Below are 26,240 nucleotides of genomic sequence, written 5' to 3' on the forward strand. Positions count from 1 at the left end.
AAGTAAACACTTGTGTGCTGTCATTTTAAAAGGACATTTGTTCTCTCACCTTGTTATTACAGGGGATGGCAATATCCACATAACGTAAAGGTGAATCTGTATTGCAGAGAGCAATAGTAGGAATATTGACATATGATGCCTCAGTAAGTGGTTGATGATCAGCACGTGGGTCAGTCACAACTAACAGGCGTGGTTCACGGAAAGCAGCTTGAATCTGATTGGTGAAAGTACCAGGTGTGAAGCGACCAGCAATTGGGGTGGCCCCACAGGATGAAGCAAATTTCAGAACAGCCCTCTGGAATAAAATTAAGACATGGTCAAGCCTTATGCATGTTAATGCTTTAATGGGTTTTATGCATTATGCTTAAGTGATAGATATTCAATATATGTATACATATGCACAGTAAAGAGGGGTTTTAGATTTACACAAATATAGCTAGACATTTAAAATGGCTGCCCTAACAGCAGAAATTCACAAATTACATTTTAAAGTAAGCAACTTATTCTATATAAATGCAAAATTTGCATCAGCCTTTTGTAAAGGCTGATGCAGCAGTACTTCAGGCTAATCAGGGGTGGTGCAAGCTCAAGTACCGATGAGAAACATTGGAGAAGGATGAGCTCCGACTGTTGCTGGTTAGTCAAATCACAAGGCTGTTGGCAGGAAGGTGCCCAACCTGTACTGCTAAACTGCAGCAAAATGGTTACAAACCTGGCAGTATGGTGTTAATCTCAGAGCTGGATTGACAGAAGTACAATTCTTAGATTAAGAGCTCACAAATTTACTTCCAACTGTGTATCCAACACTGTGCAGCCAATTCCCTCTAAAGCTGAACAGGCTACCACTGACTTGCTGAAAATGGTATTTCCACAGTAATTAAGCTTTATTAATAAATAAAAATTCTGGTAGTGACATGTTGCTTTTCTGAGAAAGTTTAACAGTATGCTGCAGTAAGAAGACAGCCCTTGTGGGTTAAGGGAATTTTAAAATGATTAAAGGCAAGTTTTTCTTCTTTTGCACAGAGCAGGCAAGTATGGCGTGTTAAAGTTTGACACAAAGTAGCCCAATTCCTGGTGTGTTTCTTCAAAAAGTACCAAAAAGCATAGACGTGAACCATGCCTAAGACGTTTAGTAGCAGCATGCCTTTTGTATCACCTGTAATGATGGGGTTAATAGTGGGCTTGAAAGTGCACCGCTATGGTGGACCAATAAGGGTCTGCTACAAATAGCGGATCTCTGTGACCATAGAGGTGCTTTGTCGAAACAGGTCCTCCAGGAAAAGTACCATCTCCCAATTTCAGAAAGACACCGTCATTCTCAGATAGCTCATTTCTTAGAGATACTAAATCACACTTCTGAAATAACCACATCCACCTCAATGGAAAATTTCTGCAGGACCCTCGACAAACACACTAGCCATATATCAAAGATTTACATTATTTTATCCACAACTCCTCTAAAACTGTTCTATATGCAAAAATGGGAGGAAGATGTAGAAATCAGCTTAGAAGTTGCAGAATGGAACAAAATGACACAATGTGCATCCAGATCATATATCAATACCTCGTTGATAGAGGCAAACGATAAAGTCTTGATGCTGTAGTACGTGGTCCCAGTGAGGGTAGCAGCCTTTGTCCCGGGAGTCTCCCCACAGTGCTTTAGAGGATGTAACAGAGGATAACACATGGTGGACATGCCCAAGTGCGAAGGTTCTGGATACGAACATACAATTTCATATATTCATTGACCCAAGTGAATCTGACTAAATCACCTCTACAGGCACTGCTGGGATGGCCAGTGGAGGGGACATCAAAACATATGAAGAGACTCATTGCCTTCATATTCCTAGCAGCAAGAATATCTATTGCCAAATCTTGGAAGTCCCCCACGATTCCTTTTCACATGCTAAAATCTAAACTATCATGGATAATGGTGAATGTTAGGAGCTCTGTTTGCTGTTCATCATACTGGGAAATCTCTGCATCAAGTGAGCTAAACGTGCCTTTGGATTTAACCTTGTCCTGGCTTTAAAGGGAACATGCTCTGTATGACCTTTTGATGCAAAAGGTATATCTAAGGTGGTGCGCATGTGCCCCCTGGGAAAGTTGGCGGTCGGAACTGTTTTGGCAGCAGTGTATATTTATGACTTCACATATTGGACATTAGATGTAATTTAGGGACACTCAATTGTATTCGTTTCATGTTTTTGATTTTCTATTCTTACATTTGGAGATTACTGTGATTTTCATATTAAAGTGATATACAATTTGTTGATTTTATTCACGCGGTACAATCATGCATTATTGCAATTGATATAAAGTAGGTGTATAGAGCATATGATTGGAAGCACCAGATAGGATTAATTTAGTTTCATTCAGTGCAGCGTATTTCATACACACTTTTGCTGGTCGTTTTGTTACCTCTCACTAGTCAGAGGGACAGCTTTGACATAAACAGTCCTGCATCTACCAAGATGACTGTCTCCAGAGCCTGCAGTGAATACTGGTGATTGGTCCTTTACTTGCCTTTTATGGCCACAGCTTCCACAATTAAAGTCATTTTCCAAGTCCATTACATAACGAATGTGACATAGATCACTATCAAACTCCGATCATTGAGCAGAAAGCTCTGACGGCGTTAGCGAAAATCTTGTCATGTTACTGTTGCATGCTTCCGACACTCTAGAGTTCATTGGCTGAAACTCAGCCTAATCTCAGAGCTTTAACAGCATGCGGAATACTAAACACTATTGGCTTTTAGGAAATCAACATTTTGTATTACCATCACTACTGCACAGTAGTGAGTAAAAGTGTACCTGGCCAGTATTTCTGGAGGAAATCACACAAACATCAGCTGGGTTTTCAATTGCTACGATGGCACGTGCAGCCAGCAGAAGCTTCTCCCATGTCCGTTTCAGATTTATAATGTAAATACCTAACAAGTACATTAAAAAAGTATTAATACAAATTCAACTGCATCCTGTAGAACAACGTTGACAAGGCAAGTCAATATTTTTGTAACATTAAATAGAACACATTAAGATTTTTTAAACGTAAAACTAAAGCAAGAGTGCTGTCATTATATAGCATGGATACTGAAAGTATTTATGAATTTGCCGTGCTAAATGCACATAAATCAATCTAGTGCATCAAATCATTCACTATACCCCCTACACCTATATATCAGCAAATGCAATCAAAGCAACAAGTCTCCAAGTGTGAACTAAAATAAACTTGAAGGCAATGTATTGCAAACAATTGACAATGTCCATAAATGACATCCAATATTCTTGTGCAATATGTAAAGTCAAATATCAAATTCAGCTACGGAAAGTTTTATACCCTTCATCACCAGGTAATTTTTTGCTATGCGGCACTGCATTTTTTTTTAACTGCTAATTGTGCAGTCATGCAACACTATACACCAAACGAAATTTTCCCCACACACAGAGCTTTCCATTGGTCGCATTTGATCACCTTTGGAATTATTATATAAATGAAAAAAGGAGGCCAATTTTTAAAAATATCCACTTTTTGCTTTACAAAATCTCCTATAAAAAAAAAACAAAAAAAAAAATCGGAGTTACTTACCGGTAACGTCCTTTTCCAGGAGTCTTTCAGGACAGCACCATAGAGAGACCTTGGCTCCTCCCCTTCTGAGGAAACACCGCCTTCAACTTAAAGCTTTAAACCTCACCGCTCTCCCCCGGCCCCTCAGTTCTTCAAGAGGACCTCCGGTTAGCTGGGGAGACACAAGAACACGTCATAATAACTTTGATCTTACCTGACGTTCTTCTGCGATGAACTCCATCACGAATATCCCTACAGTAGGGTGGGTAACTGTGCTGTCCTGAAAGACTCCTGGAAAAGGACGTTACCGGTAAGTAACTCCGATTTTCCCATTTCCGTCTTTCAGGACAGCACCATAGAGAGGATAAGCGAGCACCTTACCTTAGGGTGGGACTACTGCCTGCAGAACCTTACGCCCAAAAGCCTGGTCTTTTGCTGACAGAAGGTCCAATCTGTAGTGTTTCACGAACGTGTCGAATCTAGACCACGTTGCCGCTCTACAGATCTGCTCCGGAGACGCACCAGCCCACTCGGCCTGAGAGGTCGCCACTGCCCTTGTGGAGTGTGCCCTGATACCCTTAGCGGCTTCTAACCCGCTAAATATATAAGCCTGACTGATAGCTAACCTTAGCCACCTAGCTAAAGTGCGCCTCGAGGCTTTGCCTCCCTTCCTGGTTCCTGAAAATAACACAAAAAAGGAATCAGATTTTCTAAATGGTTTTGTATCCTCCAAGTATTGCAGGACACACCTTCTTACATCTAGTTTATGAAACCTATGTTCCTGTTCCCTCACAGGATTCAAACAAAAGGTGGGCAAAACAATTTCCTGGCCTCTATGAAAAACCGAGGCTACTTTCGGTAAGAAGGCCGGATCGGCCCTAAAAATTACCCTGTCCGGGAATACCTGAAAAAAGGGGGCCCTAATGGAGAGGGCCTCGAGTTCACTTACTCTTCTCGCCGAAGTGATTGCCACCAAAAACACCGTTTTGAGGCTAATCCATTTTAGTGTACACGTCTCCAATGGCTCAAAGGGTTCCCCTGTAAGTGCTTGTAGGACCAAGGAAAGATCCCACATTGGGAAGGGGGGGACCTTCAGAGGTCTCTGCCTACTCAATGCTTTAAAAAATCTAATGACCCAAGGATCGGAGGCTAGTTGTTTCTCCAGAAACACACTCAAAGCAGAAACCTGCCCTTTCAGGGTGCCAAGGGCTAACCCCTTGTCCGCCCCTGCCTGCAGGAACTCTAAGACCGCTATAGAGCTGTGAGTATCAAAAGAAGTTTCTGTACACCAGCTATTAAAACGCCTCCATGTTTTTTGGTAGATGACCTGGGTTTCTTTTTTCCTGCAGTTAAGGAGGGTCTTTACCAAGCTATCTGAGAAACCTCTGTTCTTCAACAGTTCTTCCTCAGTAGCCAAGCCGCGAGGCTCCATCTCCCCACCTGGGGACAACAGATTGGCCCCTGGGAAAGGAGATTCTCCTGAACTGGCAAAAGCCAGGGGGGTTCCGCTGCCAGACTTCTCAGGATGGAGAACCAAGGCCTCCTGGGCCAATGTGGCGCAATAAGAATGAGAGTTGTGTTTTCCAGTTGGAATTTTCTTAGGACGGCTGGGATTAGTACAGGTGGGGGGAAGGCATAACACCTGTCGAAAGCCCAACTCTGAGCCAGTGCGTCTATCCCTAGAGCTCCATCCCACCTGTTTAGGGAGAAGAAGAGATGCACCTTCCTGTTTTCTCTCGAGGCAAAGAGGTCTATGCATGGCCTCCCCCATTTCTGGGATATTGCTTCGAAAACCCCCTGATTCAGAACCCAGTCGCCTTCCCTCAGCCGTTTCCTGCTGAGGTAATCCGCCACCATATTTTGATCTCCTTTCAGATGCACTGCCGAGAGGGATAGGACGTTTAATTCGGCCCATCTGAGAATGCTTTCTACCAGGGTCCACAGAGGTCTGCTCCTGGTACCCCCCTGCCTGTTTATGTAGGCTACAGCTGAGGAGTTGTCCGACCGGACTCTCACATGCTGTCCCTGAAGTTCCTTTTGAAAAGTTTTGAGTGCCAAGGCTACTGCCTTCAGCTCCCTCCAGTTGGAGGATCTTCCTGCGTCCTCCTTCCGCCAGCCTCCCTGAGCCACCCGGTCCCCCATATGCGCCCCCCAACCCATGCCACTCGCATCGGTCGTGACGCATCTGGACACCGGCAGAACCCATTCCAGACCCTGAGAGAGATTGGCTTCTTTCCGCCACCACCATAGGGATCTCTTGACCTGGTCCGGTACAGTTATCAGGGAATCCAAAGATTCCTGACCGTGGTCCCAAATGCTCAGGATAAATAGTTGCAAGGGGCGAAAGTGTAACCCTGCCCACTGGACTGCTGGAAGTGCTGCCGTCAGTAACCCCAAGGCTGACATAGCCTTTCTTACTGATATTTGTTGGCTGCCCTGGAGTAACGACATTGCCCTGTCTACCTTCTGGATCTTCTCCATAGGCAGGAAGACCTTTTGTTTTGTTGAGTCCAACAGGTAACCTAAAAAGATTACTTTTTGCGAAGGAGTCAGATTGGACTTCTCCAGATTTAAGAGCCAACCTAGACCCTCTAAGATGTTCCTTGTCAACTGCAGGTCCAGCGACAGTTGTTCCGCGGAAGGGGCAAAAAGTAGTAGATCGTCTAAATAAGCGATCACTGAAATGCCCCTGATCCGTAGGAAAGCCAAGACTTCTACCATGACTTTGGTGAAGATGCGGGGGGAAGAGGATAGTCCGAAGGGAAGGGCCCTGAACTGCCAGTGAAAGGTCCCTTCTCTGGTATTTATTGCCAGCCTGAGGAACCTTTGACACTGATCTGCAATGGGAATGTGCAGGTAGGCATCCCTCAAGTCTATCGATGCCATAAAGCAGTTTGGAGGAAGAATTGTCTTTACCGAATAGATAGAGTCCATTCGGAACCTCCTGTAGGTGAGAGAGACGTTCAGAGGCTTCAGGTTCAGGATGAGCCTGAACTTCCCCGAGGGTTTGCGCACCACAAAAATGTGGGAGTAAAAGCCTCTGCCCGTCTCTCCTTCTGGCACTCGAACTACCACCTCCTGTTCCTCCAACTCCTGGAGGGAGGAAAGGAGAGCCGCTGACCTCTCTGCACATTTCGGAAGCGTGGTTACGAGGAGTCTGCATGGTGGAGGTTCTGCAAACTCCAACCTGTACCCTCTTCTTATGACTTCCAAAATAAAATTGTTGGAGGTGATCATCTCCCACTGTGGCAGGAAGGCCCCCAGTCTTCCTCCCACCGTTATTCTGTCACTTTGTCTTTTTGGGCTGTTCAGGAGGGCGAAAAATAGCCCCCCCACGCCCCTTCCCTTTTTGTCCCCACCCCTTTTTCTGTTGATCAGATTTTGGGGGGTCCAACTTCTTCCACGGCCGAGACTTTCTTTTAGTCTCTGCCGGTTTTCTTTTAAAAGGAAATGCCTTTTTTCTGTCAGCCGTTCTATCCAATACAGCTTCCAGACCTGGCCCGAAAAGCAAGTCCCCCGTGAGAGGAATGCCGCAGAGTTTAACCTTGGATGCGGTATCTCCCTGCCATGTTTTAAGCCATAGGGCTCTTCTTGCCGAATTGGACAATGCGGCTGATCTTGCAGACATACGCACCGATTCAGCTGACGCATCTGCCAGGTAAGCTATTCCTTTAAGGAGCATGGGAAAAGACGAAAGGATTGTTTCCTTAGGCGTGCCCGCCTCTATATGCGCCTTAATTTGCGTTAGCCAATACTCCATGTTTCGTGCCACCACCGTGGACGCCATGGCAGGTTTGAGGTTCCCTATGGAAGAGTCCCAGGATTTTTTCAGGAGGGAATCTATCCTCTTATCCATGGGATCTGGGAGTGCCCCCATGTCTTCAAAGGCCAAGTCAGTGTGCCTGGAGACCTGCGAAAAGGCTGCGTCTAGCTTAGGCGATTTGTTCCATACCAGCGCCTCCTCTTCTGCAAAGGGGAACCTACGCTTAAGTGCCTTTGAAAGGAAAGGCTTCCTTTCGGGGTCTTGCCACTCCTTTTTGATGGCGTCGACTAAGACCTCATGGACCGGGAACACCTTCCTTTTATGTTCCCCTAGTCCCTTGTACATCTGGTCATGGAGTGAAAGTTTTTTCCTTTCCTCCTGGATTCCTAGGGTGGTATGAATGGCTCCTAGGAGCTCCTCCACCTCCTCCAGGGAAAGCTTGTAGCGAGAGGATCTTGTGGATTCCCCTTCCGCCTCCTCTCCCTCTGATTCCCCCCTGGGGATCTGAGGACCCGCTATCAGGCTCTTCCTCAACCTCGAATCTGGCACCTCCTGGATTCTCTCCACTTCCCGAGGGAGCATCCATTAAGGACTGAGGAACACTCTGCTGTGCTGGTGGAGAAACAACCTGCGGCTGTGGCAACTGAAGACTGGCAAATAATGTTTTAAAAGTCTGCACCGTATTGGAAAGTTCTTTCACGGATGCTGCTAAATCTGAAGACTGTTCTCCAGATTGCTCCCTTACTAGCCCCTCTATACAATCCCTGCAAAGGGGTTTAGACCAAGATTCCCCCATTGTGATTTTACATGAGGGGCATTTCTTCTTGGCACTGTGGGGCGACTTGCTTTTCTCTGTAGCTTTGCCCTGGAAGACAAGTTAAAAGTAGGGAGCAATCAGCAAACTTTCACCAGCACTACCACGGAGGGCCACCAGGGGTGCACTTCCCGGGACCAACCATCACCAGGGACCCAGACACAACCCTTTCCCCCCCTTCACCACCAGGGGGAGTTCTACACCTGTGGAGCTTTACAGGAAGCGGTAAGGGAACACCACCCCAGGGTTCCTCTTACCTTAGAGTGGCTGGTGCAGGATTCTCCTGGAGCGGTTCTTGAAGCCTCTGCTTCCGACATCTCCTTAGAGTGCAGTGGTGATCCAAGCCCCTGTGTACTGTCCCCACAGCAAGTCAGAGGCAGCACCAGCCGAACGCGCGGTCCGTTTTCAACACCGCGACCGGAACCGGAAGTCACGGGTCAGACGGAAACACCGACCTCCGCCGGAAATGACGTCACCCGTCCTCCGACCCAGCGCTCAGAGCTCCCACGCTGGCTGCAAGTGCAGGGCGGTCTTCTGTGCCTCCGCCTATGCCACTGCTAGGCAAGAAAGAAAACGGACCCCCCCAGCTTACAACTTCACTAAGAGAAGCTGGGGGAGCGTGATGTGCAGTCTTCTAAAAGGTACTCAGCCACCCTAGCCCCTTAGACTGCAGCTTTCTTTAGAAAAAATGAGCAGGAGAGAGCCAGAGAGAGAGAGCGCCCCCTTTGGTCAGCCTGCAATTAGCCTCAGCCTCCCTAGCTGTGCGGCCCTGGTTCCTTGCGATGTCTCCCCACCGGAGGAAACACCAGAACTGAGGGGCCGGGGGAGAGCGGTGAGGTTTAAAGCTTTAAGTTGAAGGCGGTGTTTCCTCAGAAGGGGAGGAGCCAAGGTCTCTCTATGGTGCTGTCCTGAAAGACGGAAATGGGAAAAAAACTCGAAATTTAGGTCAAAATGTTTTCTGTTACATGTCTTTGGTTAAATAAATTAAAAAAAAAAAAATCAAAGTGTATATTGATTGTGTGAAAGTTATTGCAGCTGCAAACTATGGCTCAGATATTAGAAATTTTTATTTTTTTTTATAAAAGAAATGGCAATCAGCTACTTATAGCAGGACGATGGGCAATCTGACACTGGAAACTAACCTGAAAGGAAATGGAAGTAGATGTGGCGCTGCTCATGCGATTCATACAATATCTTCTAATCTAAAATATAAGATGATTGTCTAAATATTTGGATCAATTATTAGTGATGTGTTACAGTGGGACAGTGTATAGTCTTTGAGAGGTATGGTCTCATCCACCTGAGATCAAGAATGTGTACTACATCAGTGATTAATACTAAATGCTTCCTTAGATCTTGAGACCCAATTCCTTAGTATAATCCTGTGCAAAAATTGCTTGGTACAATTATGTGCTAAAAAACATGTATAACATACACATTGGTGAACATCAATCCCAAGCATAAATGTAAACATGTATATTAAAATTGAAAATTATAAATTAATAATGAAGTGAAATATAAAAATAAAATAAAAAAAGTCAAATATAGGGATGGTTTTCCCTTAAAGTTCAGTAATTTGTGGGGGTTCCAGGGCGTGACCGGATGTTGAGGTGAGGGAGAGTGGTGTAGCCGGACTCAGTCCCCGCTCCCGTGCTGGATGCAGTAGCGTAGCGCGGAGGAGAAGCTGAACGCCCGGAACACCTGGACTTAGATGCGGTTACCGATGGCAAGGAGAGAGGAGAGCCGGTTTCAGCGTCTGAAAGGTGCACATACTCGAAGATCTCCCGGGTAAATCACCAGCTGCGCGTATCTCAGTGAGAGAGGGGGGCGCGCTTACCCGGGATTGAGCGATAGTTGGAGGTATCAGCCGAGAGTATAGTGCAGCCACAAGAAGCTTAGCCCCAGGGTTAGAGGGGGGAGTAAACCGCGCACCAGAAGTACACCGAGCTCTAATCTGAAGCCCCCCCACGGACAGGACAATAACAGCATCTATCCTGGTGAGAGAGGGAGGCGCGCAGTCCTGGGATAGTGAGGCTGTAAGGAACTTTTGTCTGGTTATACAAGCTGGTGGGATAGTGCCAATATGACCAGAAAGAAGGGGTTGGAGGAGGCATCAGCACAGGAAGGAACAGGTGTCCCTGCACAGCGAGGCTCTAAGGAGAAAGGAAGTCAAGCAGCCACCAAATTAGAGCATTTTGCTCATACACCAAACCAGACACCTAAAAAGGGCAGCCTTACAGGGGGGATGCAGCATCAAGCTGGCCACCCTGGAAGGAGAAGTCTAGCCCCCACTGCAGGGGCCGTGGCAGCTCCACCATCGGATCCGGTGGTGAATGGGGTCTTGGAGGGGGGGATCTGGCCCGGGTACGGAGTCGGTGATGGGAGATGGAGCATTGGCACCAGTAGCTGAGAAGGAGCCATCGTTGAAAGACCTTCTCCTAGCAGTCAACTGTAAGTTATCAATTACTGATCTATCTGAACTAATTAAAAAGGTATTAGAGATGAATTACTTGCTGTTAAAAATGAAATACAAGTGGTTTGCACCCGGACAACAGCCCTCAAAGATAGGATCAGTCAGTTGGAGGATGATGCGTTTCCATTAAGACAAGAAGTTTCAGTTATGAAAGATCAATTAAACGCATTTATGCAGAAAATGGACAGTATGGAAAATAGATTGCGTAGAGAGAATTTAAGGGTATTGGGCCTTCCTGAGGGCTGTGAAGGAAATAACCCTATAAAATTTATGGAAGACTGGCTAAAGGAGAAATTTGGGAAAGACTCTTTCAGAATTTTTCTCTATTGAGCGTGCACATAGAGTTGCCTCCAGGACCCTGTCCCCTGGGGGTTATCCAAGACCCCTTATTTTGAAGCTGCTATGTTTTAGGGATAAATTCACCATTCTTAGGAAAGCAAGAGAGATGAAGAATATGCAGCATAATGGCGCAAGGATCTCAATATATCCTGACTTTTCCCCTGAGCTACAGAGACAAAGAGCTAAATTTGCAGAGTGTAAGCTTCAGCAGTTAAGAATTAACTATGCGTTATTATATCCCACAAGCTTATGCATATCAGCCTTGGGGGAAGTTAAATTTTTTTAATACACCTACAGAAGTTTCAACCTGGTTAGAGAAGAATGAAAGAAGTACAGCGGGGTGAAGAAATGTGAGAAGATCAGCAGTCCAGAGGACTTTTTCATTCTAGGGTCCGGGACGTTTTAGAGGTCTTTTTCTCTCTCCTCAGTTCATTCTTAGTTTTAATGATGGACTATGCACATACATACAAATGAAAAGGGGGTGGGGGATATGCATTTTTTTATTTATATTCACAATGTTAATGATGGGGATAGTTCCCCTCTTATTGGGTCCAGGTTACATGTTTTTTTTTTTTTTTTTTTACCTTTGGTAGGGCCGGTCACAATAGAAGCTATGGGGTTAGGTCCAAAATTGGGTAAAGAATAGGTGGTTGGGAGGGGTGGGGTGGGTTGGAGGGTGGGGGGGGGCGGTTGGAGTGAATGTTTTGAGATAAGGGTGCGAGTGGTAGGGGGAAGTATAATTCACAATTTTCACAAAAAGAGGTGGTTTAGATGTTCTGAGAGGTATAAGGGTACAGGGACTATAGAATGATGAATATTAGAGGTGGTTGTAATAGACCCCCGAATTTAAAAAAAAAACAGTTTATAATATACTCTTGGAATGTTCGGGGGGTAGAAGATAACTCTAAAAGACAGGCAATTTTCTCTGTGGCAGATAAGGGGATAGTTAAAATACTCTGTCTGCAAGAGACACACTTGGTAAAAGATACAAGATAATGGATCATAAGAAATTCCAGACACAGTATCACTCCACCTACTTCTCTTATTCAAGAGGTGTGAGTATTTTGATAAATTCAGGTTTGGTTTTCTCCTGCAGCCAGAGTAAGGTGGATATATATGGACGGTATATTTTTCTCTACTGTTTAATCGAAAACAGTAAATATGTAATAGCTAATGTCTACATCCCTCCCCCATTTGGGATGGAGATATTGGATGAGCTAACTAGATTTATGGCGGGTTTTCCAGGGATTCCGGTTATAGTGGTCGGTGATTTTAATATGGCTATGAATAATGGAATAGATAGGTTCCCACCAAAAAAACATCGGCAGTGGAGCTCCCAGGAGTCCTCTTTCTGAATATTGCAAGGAGGTGGGGCCGGTGGATATCTGGAAGAGGCATCCTCCAGGACGCATGCCACCCTGTCCAGAATCGACCTTGTGCTGGGTAATGAGGAAGCATTGAATGTAGTAGAGGAAATAGTCTATGAGCCAAGAGGGATTTCGGACCACTCGCCAGTGGTAATTGGCATGGGGGGGGGGGGGGGCGGCTTCAGTAGAGGTGACTGGAAAGTTAAAAAGTTAATCCCTTTTGGCTCGAGATTATGGAGGATACAGGTACCATTAAGGAAGGGTTGGCGGAATTTATAAATTTAAATCTAGGACCTGCTCCATTAGGGATAGTTTGGGACTCCCTGAAGGCCTCTCTCTGAGTCTTAATACAAAAAATCTCCCATGCCAAAAAACAATCACAAGCTGAAAAATTAAAGGCAAAGGAAAGGGTAAGACGGGCGGAAGTACAGTTGGTTGGAGATACCAACTCCAATTAGATATGAGGCAAAATTAGTATGGTAGAATGATTCTGGAAATGATGGAAAAGAAAAAACTATTTCAGAGACTAAGCTTTTTTGGTGCGGGGGAGTGTGTTGGGTGGACTTTGGCCTTGATTATTAAGGCTAATGGTTCCTCAAGTACTGTACCGGCAATTGAAGGGAAAGAAGGAATAATCAAAAAAGTCACCCCGGAAATACTAGAAGAATTTAGAAAAGTATTTTAAAAATCTATATAGTACGGCGCAAACAAATGTGGAGGGGGAAATGTGGGATTTTTTTTGGGAAACTGAAAATAACTCCCCTATCAAAAGAAAATTGGGAAATGCTAGATGCCCCATTAACACTTAAAAAGTTGCAAAGGGTAGTGGCAGATATGGTGAACCAGAAAGCTCCAGGCCCTGATGGTCTACCTATAGAAATATTTAAAAAAAATATGGGGAGGTTTTATTTCCTATGCTTCTGGAGGTGTTTAATGGAACTATGAAAGATAGAAAACTACCCACATCTATGACAGAAGCCATTATAATAATCTTGCTGAAGGAGGGGGAAAATCCGTTTGATGTGACTTCGATATAGGCCTATATCGTTATGTTCGGACGTGAAGATTCTGGCAAAGGCTTTGGCAACAAGGCTAAAGAAAATTATTTCCAAATTAATACATATAGAACAAACCGGGTTCATCCCGGACAGATCCACAAGTACGAACATAAGACGAGTATATTTAAATATGCAAATACCCATAGAAAACAGCGGTAAGAGAGCCCTCCTCTCATTAGATGCTGCCAAAGCATTTGACTGCCTGGAATGGCACTATATGTGGAAGGTATTAGCAGAATTTCAATTTGGCCCCAGCTTTGTCCACTGGTTGAGCCTATTATATGATAACCCAAGAGCCAAGGTTAGAGTCAATGGTGAGTGCTCGGAGTGGTTTCAATTCAGAAGGGGCACAAGGCAGGGGTGCCCTTTGTCGCCCCTGCTTTTCACCCTAGCAATGGAGCCTTTGGCTATTGCGCTGAGGACCACTCAGGGGGCACAGGGCTTTAGAAGGAGGGGAGAGGAGAAAATCGCGATGTACGTGGATATTTTATTATTTTTGGGGGACACACAGGACTCATTGAGGACAGCCATGGGTATAATCGAGGATTTCGGCCACTTTTCTGGGCTATCAATTGGGAAAAATCAGTAATTTTGCCAATAGACCCCCTCAGAGCCACTCCCATATCAAATACCCCAAATTAACGTAGTAAGTCAAATGAAATATCTGGGTATTACCATATCAAGAGATCCAGAGCAATATATCACCGGAAACCTAGTCCCACTCATGAAAAAACTAAAACAGAAATGTCGGGTTTGGGGTCGGTTGCCTCTCTCGGTCGCTGCAATTTGATCAAGATGGTTTGGTTGCCACAAATTCTATACATATTACATAACTCTCCAGTGTGGATTCCTAAGCATTGGTTTAAAAAAAATGGACAGTGTTCAGAGAGTTAATTTGGAAAAAAAGGGGTGGCAAGGATCAGCTTGGAGGCGCTGCGATGGCCGGGAGAAAAGGGTGGGATGGGAGTACCGGACCCTTGTTGCTATTTCCTGGCATCTCAAATGCAGCATGTGGGAGGTAGTAATAGGCCAGGGAATAAGGTAGCAGGGAGTAATGTACTACTGAATGACACTAATCATGATACAGTAGTAGAAGCGTTGGAGGCGGACTCCTTTGGTACTAAGTGTCCCACCACTCGGATGATGGTTAAGGGCTGGGCGAGTGTAAAAAAAAAATAATGGGTTATGTGGGCTTCTCTGAGTTCTCACCATTATGGGATAATAACAATCTTAATGAACTTAAAATAATGGGAATTATTGAGGAGTGGGACCGTCAGGGCATTCATTGCTTGCCACAGCTATACAAGGCGGGGAGATTAAAATCATTCCAGGAGCTAGTGGAAGAATAAGCGATTTCCAATCGATCACTTTATAGGTATCTGCAAATAAGGCATGCCCTAGAAGCACAATTTACTGGAAAGGAACCAATGTGGAGCGATATGACCTCTGAGGAAGTTAGTTAATGCTAACTCCACAAAAGGTCTAATTTCGGATATATATAGAAGTTTGAATGTATCAGGCCAAGAGAGTATGGTGGAAGATAAAAATAGGATTAAATGAGAGGGAGATGCTGGGCCATTGTCGGATAGCCAATGGGAGTATGTTTTGGCTTCCGGGCCCAGGGTCTCCCTCTCTCCTTCACAGTTTCTCATCTATATTTGACATACAGGACATACTTTACACCATTGAAGTTGTTCAAGATTGGTAAGAGGCCTAATGCGAAGTGCCAAAGATGTGGAGGAGGAAGAGGAGACTTGGTGCACATGTTCTGGCGATGCCCCAAGCTGTATAGGTATTGGAAGGGCATAGTGGATAAAATTAACTCTGTGTTTGGGACATCGCTGGGCATGGAAGTCAAGACACGCTTATTGGGCCTGATGGAGCAACAAGAGACACAGACCGCAATAGTCAGGTGCCTGTTTCAGGGAAAAAAACGTATTGCTCAGAACTGGCAGAGAAAAGATCCCCCGACGGTAGTAGAGTGGATGAAAGTAGTAAGGGAGGTGATTAGTAGAGAGAAGTATATATAAGAAAAGGAGTAACTATAAAAAATTTGAAAAAAAATATGGAAGATATGGGTGAATTGGGAGGAGCATAGAATGGATGTTGTGTAGGATGGAAGTGGGAGGGTTGGTGGGAGGGGGGTAAGTGGGGGGCTTAGTTAAAAGGTAAAGGGAAAAATTCCTTTATATCTCTTTGATGGTATATTATGGTCTACAGATGTTTTGAATTGATGTATAAATGATATACCGTATTTATCGGCGTATAACACGCACTTTTTTCCCCTTAAAATCAGGGGAAAATCGCGGGTGCGTGTTATACGATCCCCCGCGATCCTGACCTGTCAGAATTAAAAAAAAATCGTTGACCGCGATTTGAAAATGGCGCCGCCGGCGCCGAAATACACAGTGCCGGTACTCGGCTCTTCTCGGCGGCTTTCGGTTTCACTCGAGCGCCGCCCGAACCTAGCCGAGTATACTCGGCTAGTTTCGGATAGCTCCGCTCACCGTCCGAGTGGAACCGAAAGTAAACGAGAGCCGCCGAGAAGAGCCGAGGACCGGCTCTGTGTATTTCGGCGCCGGCGGCGCCATTTTCAAATCGCGGTCGGCGATTTTGAAGCTCACAGGCTTCGGCAAGGCTGCACTGGGGCAAGGCTGCACTGGGGCAAGGCTGCACTGGGGCAAGGCTGCACTGGGGCAAGGCTGCAATGATGGGCATTTAAATGTAAGTTTTTTCCCTTCAACTTCCCTCCTAAAAGTTTTTTTTCCTTAAAATTCCCTCCTAAATTGAGGTGCGTGTTAAACGCCGATAAATACGGTAAATACAATGTCTGGATAGATGATGGCTTTTTAGCCTCTTCTCTCGTTTTCAATGAAATTTTTCAATAAAAAGATACAATTTTAAAAAAAAAGTTCAGTAATTTGTGCTCAAAAAGTGCTAGTGGGGAAATAAGGAATCATGGCGCTGGTTTGAAATCCTCTTCCCAAAGTGATCACAGCATGCGTGACTTATCCGTGCTCTTATTGTGACTACACTCACCAAAAATTTCTCCCCCGCCTGGGGTATGAGGCATTCACAGTATTTGCCACTGTGTAGCACCGTAAGGCTTAGCCGGTCAGGGATATTTTGTTGGTGTTCTGCTGTTGCTCAGCCTTTAACTCTCTGACAGCCGAACTGATAACTCTGATGTTGGGGTATTGTCTCTCCAATGAGCGGCTTTCCTTTTCCTCCACATCAAACTCCTCCAGAGTCCTCAACACCTGCATCACGTTGGTAGCAGCTTTAATGAGTGGAGCAGCAGTCAGCAGAAAGACACTGTCCTCTGTACACTGAAGTGCAAGTTGCTCCAGCGATTCCTCCCCCCACCACCAACCACTTCCTGTCTTTCATGTCTTTCTGCTGACCGCTGCTTCACTCATTAAAGCTGCTACCAATGTGAAGCAGGTGTTGAGGACTCTGGATGAAGAAAAGGAAAGCAGTTCACTGGAGAGAAAATACCCCAACATCAGAGTTATCAGTTCTGCTGTCAGAGTTAAAGGCTGAGCAACAGCGGAACACCAACAAAACATCCCGGACCGGCTAAGCCTTACGGTGCTACACAGTGGCAAACACTGCAAATGCCTCATACCCCAGGCGGGGGAGACATTTTTGGTGAGTGCGATCACAATAAGAGCACGGATAAGACACGCAAGCTGTGATCACTTTGAGGATTTCAAACCAGCGCCACGATTCCTCATTTCCCCACCAGCACTTTTTGAGTACAAATTACTGAACTTTAAGGGAAAACCATCCCTATATTTGACAGTTTTATTATATTTTTATTTTTTCACTTCATTAATTTCTAATTTCAATTTTAATATACATGTTTACATTTATGCTTGGGATTGATGTTCACCAATGTGTATGTTATACATGTTTTTTCACACATAATTGTACCTAGCAATTTTTGCACAGGATTATACTAAGCAATTGGGTCTCAAGATTTAACCGCTTCCCTACCCGGCCATAGACAAATGACGTCCACAGATGGGATCTCCTATCCTGGGTGGACGTCATATGACGGCCTCGGGTTCCCGGCCGCCTAGGGGGCGCGCGCCGCGTTGCTCGGGACCCGATGCGTGTGCCCGGCGGCCGCGATGTAGGCCGGGCACCCGCGATTGCCGTTAACCGGGCCGGACCGTGGATCTGTGTGTGTAAACACACAGATCCACGTCCTGTCAGTTCAGAGGAGAGCGATCGGTCTCCTCCCCTTGTGCGTCCCCTCCCCCTACAGTTAGAAGCATTCCCTAGGAAACACATTTAACCCCTCCCCACCCCCTAGTGGTTAACCCCTTCACTGCCTGTCACATTTACACAGTAATCAATGCAATTTTATAGCATTGATCGCTGTATAAATGTGAATGGTCCCAAAAATGTGTCAAAAGTGTCCGATGTGTCCACCATAATGTCACAGTCACGAAAAAAAAAAAAATCTCTGATCGCCGCTATTACTAGTAAAAAAAAATAAATAAATTTTTTTTAAAATGCCATAAATCTATCCCGTATTTTACAGATGCTATAACTTTTGCGCAAACCAATCAATATATGCTTATTGCGATTTTTTTTACCAAAAATATGTAGAAGAATACGTATCGGCCGAAACTGAGGAAAAACATTTTTTTTTTTTTAAATTGGGATATTATAGCAAAAAGTAAAAAATATTGTGTTTTTTTCAAAATTGTCGCTCTTCTTTTGTTTATAGCGCAAAAAATAAAAACCGCAGAGGTGATCAAATACCACCAAAAGAAAGCTCTATTTGTGGGGAAAAAAGGATTTTGTTTGGGTACAACGTCGCACGACCGCGCAATTGTCGTTTAAAGTGCAACAGCGCTGAAAACTAAAAATTAGTCTGGGAAGGAAGGGGGTGAAAATGCCCGGTATTGAACCGGTTAAGGAAGCATTTAGTATAAATCACTGGTAGCACACATTCTTGATCTCAGGTGGATGAGACCACACCTCACAAAGACTATACACTGTCCCACTATCACTAGTAATTGATCCAAATATTTTCAGACAATTATATCACATTTTAGATGATATTGTACGAATTGCATGAGCAGCGCCACATCTACTTCCATTTCCTTTCAAATTTTCTTACCCCACCCAGGTGGGAGTAATTAGTAGAGGCAGCAGTTCTCCTGAGTCTCTTTATCTTCGTTTTTTCCCTTGCTGGCACTTTTCCTTTGCGCAGAATCAATTTTTTTTTTTTTTACTGAGGACTAACCGCCACTGACATTACATCAATCAGTGCTAATATGCATGGTCACTGTACTAATGGCACTAGGAAGGGGTCAAAATCTACAGCGATCAAGGCGTTAAATATGTGCCTAACAAGTGTATGTGTGCGGCTTTTACTGGGGCTCTAGTTCATTCCCTGCTTAGCAGGGAATAAAAAAGCAATCAAGTCCCCCCTGTCACTGAACACAGCTCTGTGTTTACATTAACAGAGCTGTGCTTGGGGAAGGAGAGGCAACTGGCAGGTGCTGGTGGTCAATCACTGGCCGGGACACGGTGATTGGCATGTGCCGTGATGAATCACAGCGCAGCTGGGTGGGCGCACGCGCCTCTCCACCAGGGAAATACAGAATCTCATACACACACACACACACAATTCTGCGCAGCCAGCCTGCACTGTCACAGTAGGTTTACAGTGCACAAATGGCAAGTGGATATACTCTGGTGCCACCTCCAGATTGTGACCTATAGTGTTGCAAAAACACGTCAGTATATTTAGCCTGAGGATGAGTACTCAAGCACTGGGAGTGCATAAATACACAGCAATATCTCCTTAACCCATGCCCCTGATGACGTCTGGATTTATTAAACTAGTCGGGCGGAAGAAGGAGATTGTGCTGCATGGGACTGCCTGGAAGTGATTGTAGTGGTAAGAAGTTTCACTGAACTAGCCCTTGAGAGATTTCCTTACATTAGAGCAACCTGAATACATGAGTAACTTTTCTTTATAATAAACCTGTTGGATGTTAGGAGCTCTGTTTGCTGTTCATCATACTGGGAAATCTCTGCATCAAGTGAGCTGAAGATGTCTTTGGCTTTAACCTTGTCCTGGCTTTAAAAGGTAACATGCTCTGCATGACCTTTTGATACAAAAGGTCTATCTAAGGTGGTGAGCATGTGCCCACTGGAAAAGTTGGAGGTCACAACTGTTTTGGCAGCAGTGTATATTTATGACTTCACTTATTGGACAAAATTAGATGTAATTTAGGGACCCTCAATTGTTTGCAATGTATTCCTTTCAGGTTTTTGATTTTCTATGCTTACGTTTGGAGATTACTGTGATTTTTATATTAAAGTACAAATACAATTTGTTGATTTTATTCACGTGGTACAATTATGTACGGTATTATTGCAATTGATATACAGTATGTATGGGTGTCTAGAGCATATGATTTGAAGCAGATAGGATTAATTTATTTTCATTCATTGCAGCACATTTCATATACAATTTTTTTGCTGGTTTTGTAATCTCATGAATCAGATCAATAATCAGAGGGACAGCTTTGACATTAAAAGTCCTGCATCTACCAAGATGGCTGTCTCCAGACAGCGCAGAACAGGGTGCCTGCAGGCAATACTGGTGATTGGCCCTCTGCTTGCCTTTTATGGCCACAGCTTCCACAATTAACCGCTTGCTGACCAGTGCACGACAATATACATCAGCACAATGGTACGGCTGCGCAAATGGACATACCTGTACGTCCCCTTTAAGAGGCAGCATTGTGGGGATGCCTGCCCGCCACTTACTCTGTGACTGTAGACTATGTCCGCCGGGGGCCCACAATCGTGTCACTGAGCGGAAGAAGCCTTTGTAAACAAGGCATTTCCCTGTTCTGCCTAGTGACACGACAGGGATCTACTGCTCCCCGTCATCGGGAGCAGTGATTGCTGTCATGTCAGTGGTAGCCTATCCCCCCCGTTAGAATCACTCCCTAGGACACACTTAACCCCTTGATCGCCCCCTAGTGTTTAACCCCTTCCCTGCCAGTGTCATTTATACAGTAATCAGTGCATTTTTATAGCACTGATCGCTGTATAAATGACAACAGTCCCAAAATAGTGTCAAAAGTGTCCGATGTGTCCGTCATAATGTCGCAGTCACGACAAAAATCGCAGATCGCCGCCATTACTAATTAAAAAAAAAAAAATCATAAAAATGCCAAAAATCTATCCCATTTTGTAGACGCTATAACTTTTGCGCAAACCAATCAATATATGCCTATTCCGATTTTTTGTTTCACCAAAAATATGTAGAATACTTTCCGGCCTAAACTGAGAAAGAAATTTGTTTATATATTTTTGAGGGATATTTATTCAACCAAAAAATATTGTTTTTTTTTCAAAATTGTCGCTTTTTGTTTATAGTGCAAAAAAAAAACAAAAAACAAAAAACTGCAGAGGTGATCAAATATAACCAAAGGAAAGCTCTATTTGTGGGGGAGAAAAAGGATATCCATTTTGTTTGGGTGAAAAGTTGCATGACCACACAATTGTCAGTTAAAGCGACACAGTGCCGGATTGCAAAAAGTGCTCTGGTCAGGAAGGGTAAATTCTTCTGGGGCTGAAGTGGTTAAAGTCATTTTCCAAGTCCATTACATAATGAATGTGACATAGATCACTATCAAACTCCGATCATTGAGCAGAAAGCTCTGACGGCGTTAGCGAAAATCTTGTCATGTTACTGTTGCATGCTTCCGACACTCTAGAGTTCATTGGCTGAAACTCAGCCTAATCTCAGAGCTTTAACAGCATGCTGAACAAAAGTAAACACTAGTGGCTTTTAGGAAATTGACATTTTGTATTACCATCACTTTTCCTTTTGTAGATATACTGCTCCATTTGAAAGTCGAGGTTAGTGCCACCCAAGTGAGTTCCTGCAGCCAGGAACTTGAGGACATCTTCCTCTTTCATTTGCAGGACATCCAGACCTCCGGACATTGTTAAACACCCCTGAAGCTACGATGGGGAAACTGCAAGAAATAGATGAATGAATCAGTCAAAAAAAATAACCCATATGCAGCTTTCTCTGCTGACATGTTTGCAACACCAAACAAGTAGTGAGACCTGCAGCTTTTACCTAAAAAAAAAAAAAACGAATAAATTCTATGCATTAAGGTAAAAAAAAAAAAAAAAATGGGTGCAGCGCCACACTCATCCAACCTATACCCCCACCCCCCTATACTTGCACAGAGCAGGTAAACATACCATTTTTTTTTTTTTTTTTAAGGAACTTACATTAGAATCCCTAGCTTAGAAATGTTACAATTTTTCAAGAGGGTTAAACACAGTACTCCCTTGAGAATTTCCCTTCCTTCTGCCAAACAAGCATGTGAAAGTGTTGAAAGTTGTGTTTAAGTCTACACAAAGCCAACTTGATCTCAGGTTACAAGAGCTTCTTGCACACACACTGATGAATAGTACCAAATCAGAGCTCAATATACATGTAAAAAAAAGCCTGTTAAAGGGGTGTTCGACTTTTTTTTTTTTTTTTTAAAGTCAGCAGCTACAAACACTGTAGCTGCTGACTTTTAATCAGGGCACTTACCTGCCAAGCGAGCCCGCGATGTCGGCCGCCCTGAGGCCGATCCGTCCATCGGATAGGCTGCCAGCGCCGCCATCCTAAGGGAAACAGGCAGTAGAGCCTTGTGGCTTCACTGCCTGTTTCCTACTGCACATGCGCGAGCCGCTTTGTGAATGGCCCCGTTGTTTCCTGGGACACACACATGTCCCAGAAGACAACGGGGCCGCTCGCCGAGGAGAAGGAAACAGAAGAAACAGTGCCGCGGAATAGGAAGAGGCAGATTAGGAAGACTGCCTAGCAACAGGGGTTTCTGGTGAGTAAAAAAAATTTTTTCAAAAATAATGCAATTTTTTTTTTTAGGGTGGCCCTCCACTTTAAGGTGAAGGAAAAAGTATAGCTTTTGTATCAATATTTGTTTAATCTGGAGCATTACCATATAGTACCCATTTTCTACCTCAAGGTGACCCTAGTCTGACTTGCATAATTCAACCCACTTCCTCTGAGCTCAGAATGTCCTGGACCTACCCCCAGCATGCAACTGGCCAGTGAAAGAAGCAGCACAGCAATGAAGTAATGAGCCAATCTGTCACTCTGCTTTCACCTCCCAACATGCTCCTCATCAATACTAACAGATTGGTTCCTTCTGCTGCTTCTCCCCCCTCCTCTCCAGTACAGGAATAAGGGCCTGATGTCAAGTCAAATTCAGGCATTTACATTTATTGCATTTAAAAATACACTTAAAGCAGAGTTTCAACCAGAAATTGAACTTCCGCTGACCGGATTCCTCCCTCCGGTGTCACATTTGACAACTTTCGGGGGGGGGGGTGGGGGGGAGCGGCAGATACCTGTCTAATCCAGGTATTTTCTCCCACTTCTGGCGATGTACGCCATGTCCAGGCGGCATCCCCCCCCCCCCGTCTGCTGGGAGACAGGTCCCAGAAGACAGCAGGGACCACTCAGAACGTGCAGCGTGGCTCACGCGCGCAGTAGGGAGCCAGGATGTGAAGCCGGAAGGTTTCGGGTGAGGACATTGCGGGCTCCCTGGACAGGTAAGTGTCAAGTCAGCAGCTACAGTGTTTGTAGCTGCTGACTTAATTTTTTTCAGGTTTAACTCCTCTTTAGTCCTGGTTCACATTGGTGCGATTTGACATGTCAAATCGGCGGCAATGGCACTGTCCTAATCGGTGCAATGCCACACTTGTGGCTCTGCACTGATTTCAAAATCGTTTCTGAACCATTTTGCGATTTCGGGGTGCGATTTCCATTGACAGCTGTGCAGAAACCCACACAAATGTCTGAAATCGCAGCCGAAATCAGGACTGACACGTGGGAGTGAAATCAGCTGAACTCGCACGGCTTCATTCCCGCATCGCAGTGTGAACCTGGGCTTAAAGTGTGACTAAACCCAGCACCCTGCATTCACTATATCTGGTCTCCCACAGTAAACATGAAAATGCAACTTTAGTAAATATAAAAACTGCTAACTACTCAGCAGTATATAGCAGTCCTCTAACTTCTATCAGTATCCAGCCAAGCACAGGTTAAAGCTTGGAGATTTCTGAGCCACAAGACCCCTGGACTTGCCTGGATAGTGCTGATTACATGTGTTTTGCACAGGACCACCCTCCCAAAAAAGAACTCCAGCAATACAAACCAAACTTAGCAGGCATTTTTTTATATCTATACACACACATTTTGCCTAATTTCTTTTTTAAACTGAACAGGTTGTTTTACAAGGTGAGGGTTTAATTTGTGTCACGTATGACTCAAGTTCAGCTTTGAAGAAAGGGGTGAGCACAACTCCACTTAGCGCTTTACTATTACACTACAATAAAACTTAGGCTATATAAAAACATACAAACCAAATTTGCTATCAAAAGCCCTGCTTGACAAAAAAAAAAAAAACACAAAAGCAGAATCTTTTATGGCAGACTAGACAAATAGGTATGGGGTTGAAAAATGCTCTAAGTACAAAGGTATTAAAAAGCAACTGTCACTAAAAAAAAAGCCTGCCGTGAAACAGACACTTCTAGAAGCGTTTCCCTGTGGGCTCCATGTGAAAAATTCTCTGGACTTGAAGGAAAGGGAGTTTTCTGTCTCACTTTACAGACAGTGCTTTACTTGATAACAGGGTTGCTTTAAAGGGGTTTCTACTAAAATCTTTACAAATTTTCCAAAGTGTATCAAATTTATTGACATGAGCAGCTGATGCAAGTAGTACTTAACAGTGCCACACCACTTACAAATGGGTACTATTGCTGAATTAAAGTCAAACAGCATTGCATCCAGTTCATAGATATCACAACTAGAGGCAAGACCAACTTCAAATACAACAGGAAGAGTGCCATCTCTGTACACTGTTGGAGAGACGTTTGCCAGCACTACCCTCTCCCCGTCACTGGCTGTCAAGGATGCTGTCAGATTCACAGCAAACAGGTTCCCAGAAATCAATGCTGACTATGCCTGAAAGGGAAGCTAAGGGACTAGTTCCCCATCAGGCCCACTCTTTGTGCTTTACAGCAGGGAGATTCTACAGCCAAAAGCAGACTGTCTGTGGATTTGCCCACTGCCACAGGAAAGACCTGACTGGCAACTAGTCTGAACCATCAGGCTCCATCCACCCAGGTACAAAACTTATCAGCCACTGCACTGTGACAGCTGCAGGGGAGAGCTCAGCTGTAAAGAGAATGGGGTTGGATACTCTGGCCTCAGTGCATCTATGCAATGGTGCTTGTAATTCATGTACCCGTCTTGTTACGTAGTGTATTTTATGGGCTGCATCATAGTACAGAGTGGAATGTACCTTGTTTAAGTATTTGTTTTTTGGAAATTTTCTTGCAAAATAAAGTAAACATTTTCAACCAAAAAACCTGTCTTCAACAGCTACAAGAATCTGTCAGCTAAACTGGCTTTTGTTGATGGGAAGCAAAATATCAGAATTTGGAAGCGTCAGACTGTTTGTATTGTGTGAAAAGAACACAAGACGTTTTGTGAATGGAGGATTAGAAGAATATTAGAGTCAGCACTGGAAGTCTTAGCAATTCCTGTACTGTCAGGGATAAACGAGCTAAATTATGAAGCAGCACCATCACACCATTAGAGTGATGTCATTGGTGCTTAACTAAACAAGGACTGGTACCATTGGAGGAATTTCAGACAGTTGCTGGTATGGTGTGCACAGGCTACTTAGGTCATCCAGATGACTGCATGTTACTAGAGAAGGGCTCATTCTCTTGGGCATCCAAACCACATTTAGATGTGTACACAGCACAAATAGGTACACATTTAAACAGAGCTATAGGAATCAATGAGGCCACACACAGCTGTATTCACAAACGAAAAGGTGTGCCGCGTTGAGCTGTGTACAGAAAGACCATACATACCTGCATGTACTTGTGCAATAAACACACACAAAACACATGCACACGTAAAGGAGTACTTTAGGCACAGAGTTCACACAGACCTTGTGGCAGCTTCACCAGGGAGAACCTGTATTCCTGTGTGAAGGAAGCCTTATGGGGGCTGGCTGCACCAAGATAAACATTGCCCCCCACACACACACTGGACACCCCCTCCCCCCACACTGCTCAAGGTACGCCAATCGTCTGACAACACACAGGAATACCTCCACCCAGACTCGGTACGGTCACACCACGCGGGCACGCATGGCCCTGTAGCTGTCCACCATTTTCCAAAGGCCTACTACTTATAAATATAACAATTCATAGGCGCAGACTAAACCCCCGGGCTGACCAAGCCTTCATCCCCAAGTCATTCAAGTGGCTTCCCTATCGTCCAAGGATCGGGCAGAGCACTCACAAGAGACAACGCCGTGTAGAGAGTCTCCTGCTGGAAACGAAGCAAAAAGAGACCGAAGAGGGGCGGGGTCCGTATTATATACATCCACAGAAACCAATCCTGCGCCATTTTAAATGACAGTCGGTAGCACCTATCCAATGAAGAGATTGTTTATTACACGGCCATATTAGTACACCCATCTACGTCGTGCGTGATGTAGTGGCTGCTGGGAAATGGGGGCGGTAGGGTGTTCAGACGGCTTACAGACTGGACTGGGAACAGACTATACGTACAAACTACAAGAAGAGCTTATCATGATGAGCCTACAGGGCCAGTTCTAACTTTGTAGTGTAGACATAGCCTCGAACGCAATCGTCATTTTGTTTTTCTAAAATCCTTTTTTCAGCTGTCGGTTCATCATCATTTTTTGTCTGGCTCAGCATGGGCAAGACGTTTTTCAGAGAAGCAGCACTATCGATGTGG

At 44.6% G+C, this 26,240-nt stretch overlaps 1 protein-coding gene and 2 non-coding genes across 4 annotated transcripts in view; all 3 read right to left on the reverse strand.

Moving 5' to 3' along the window:
- LOC141103324 (small ribosomal subunit protein uS2) overlaps positions 1–25,910 on the reverse strand; it is a 33,616-nt gene extending 7,706 nt beyond the window's left edge. For both annotated transcript variants that reach the window (XM_073592805.1, XM_073592804.1), the window contains exons 1-4: positions 25,779–25,910; positions 21,244–21,408; positions 2,817–2,935; positions 50–295 (exon numbers count right to left, since the gene is read on the reverse strand). In XM_073592805.1, coding sequence (XP_073448906.1) covers positions 50–295; positions 2,817–2,935; positions 21,244–21,376 — 498 coding nt within the window. In that variant the 5' untranslated portion in view covers positions 21,377–21,408; positions 25,779–25,910. The remainder of the gene's footprint in view (positions 1–49; positions 296–2,816; positions 2,936–21,243; positions 21,409–25,778) is intronic.
- On the reverse strand, positions 2,582–2,737 carry LOC141104036 (small nucleolar RNA SNORA62/SNORA6 family). The gene has a single exon (XR_012235425.1). It is a non-coding gene; the product is annotated as a small nucleolar RNA SNORA62/SNORA6 family (small nucleolar RNA).
- Positions 21,040–21,195, reverse strand: LOC141104038 (small nucleolar RNA SNORA62/SNORA6 family). The gene has a single exon (XR_012235426.1). It is a non-coding gene; the product is annotated as a small nucleolar RNA SNORA62/SNORA6 family (small nucleolar RNA).
- Positions 25,911–26,240: the final 330 nt, after the last annotated feature.

Source organism: Aquarana catesbeiana, linkage group LG07 (genome assembly GCF_042186555.1).
Source record: "Aquarana catesbeiana isolate 2022-GZ linkage group LG07, ASM4218655v1, whole genome shotgun sequence".
Lineage (NCBI taxonomy): Eukaryota > Metazoa > Chordata > Amphibia > Anura > Ranidae > Aquarana > Aquarana catesbeiana.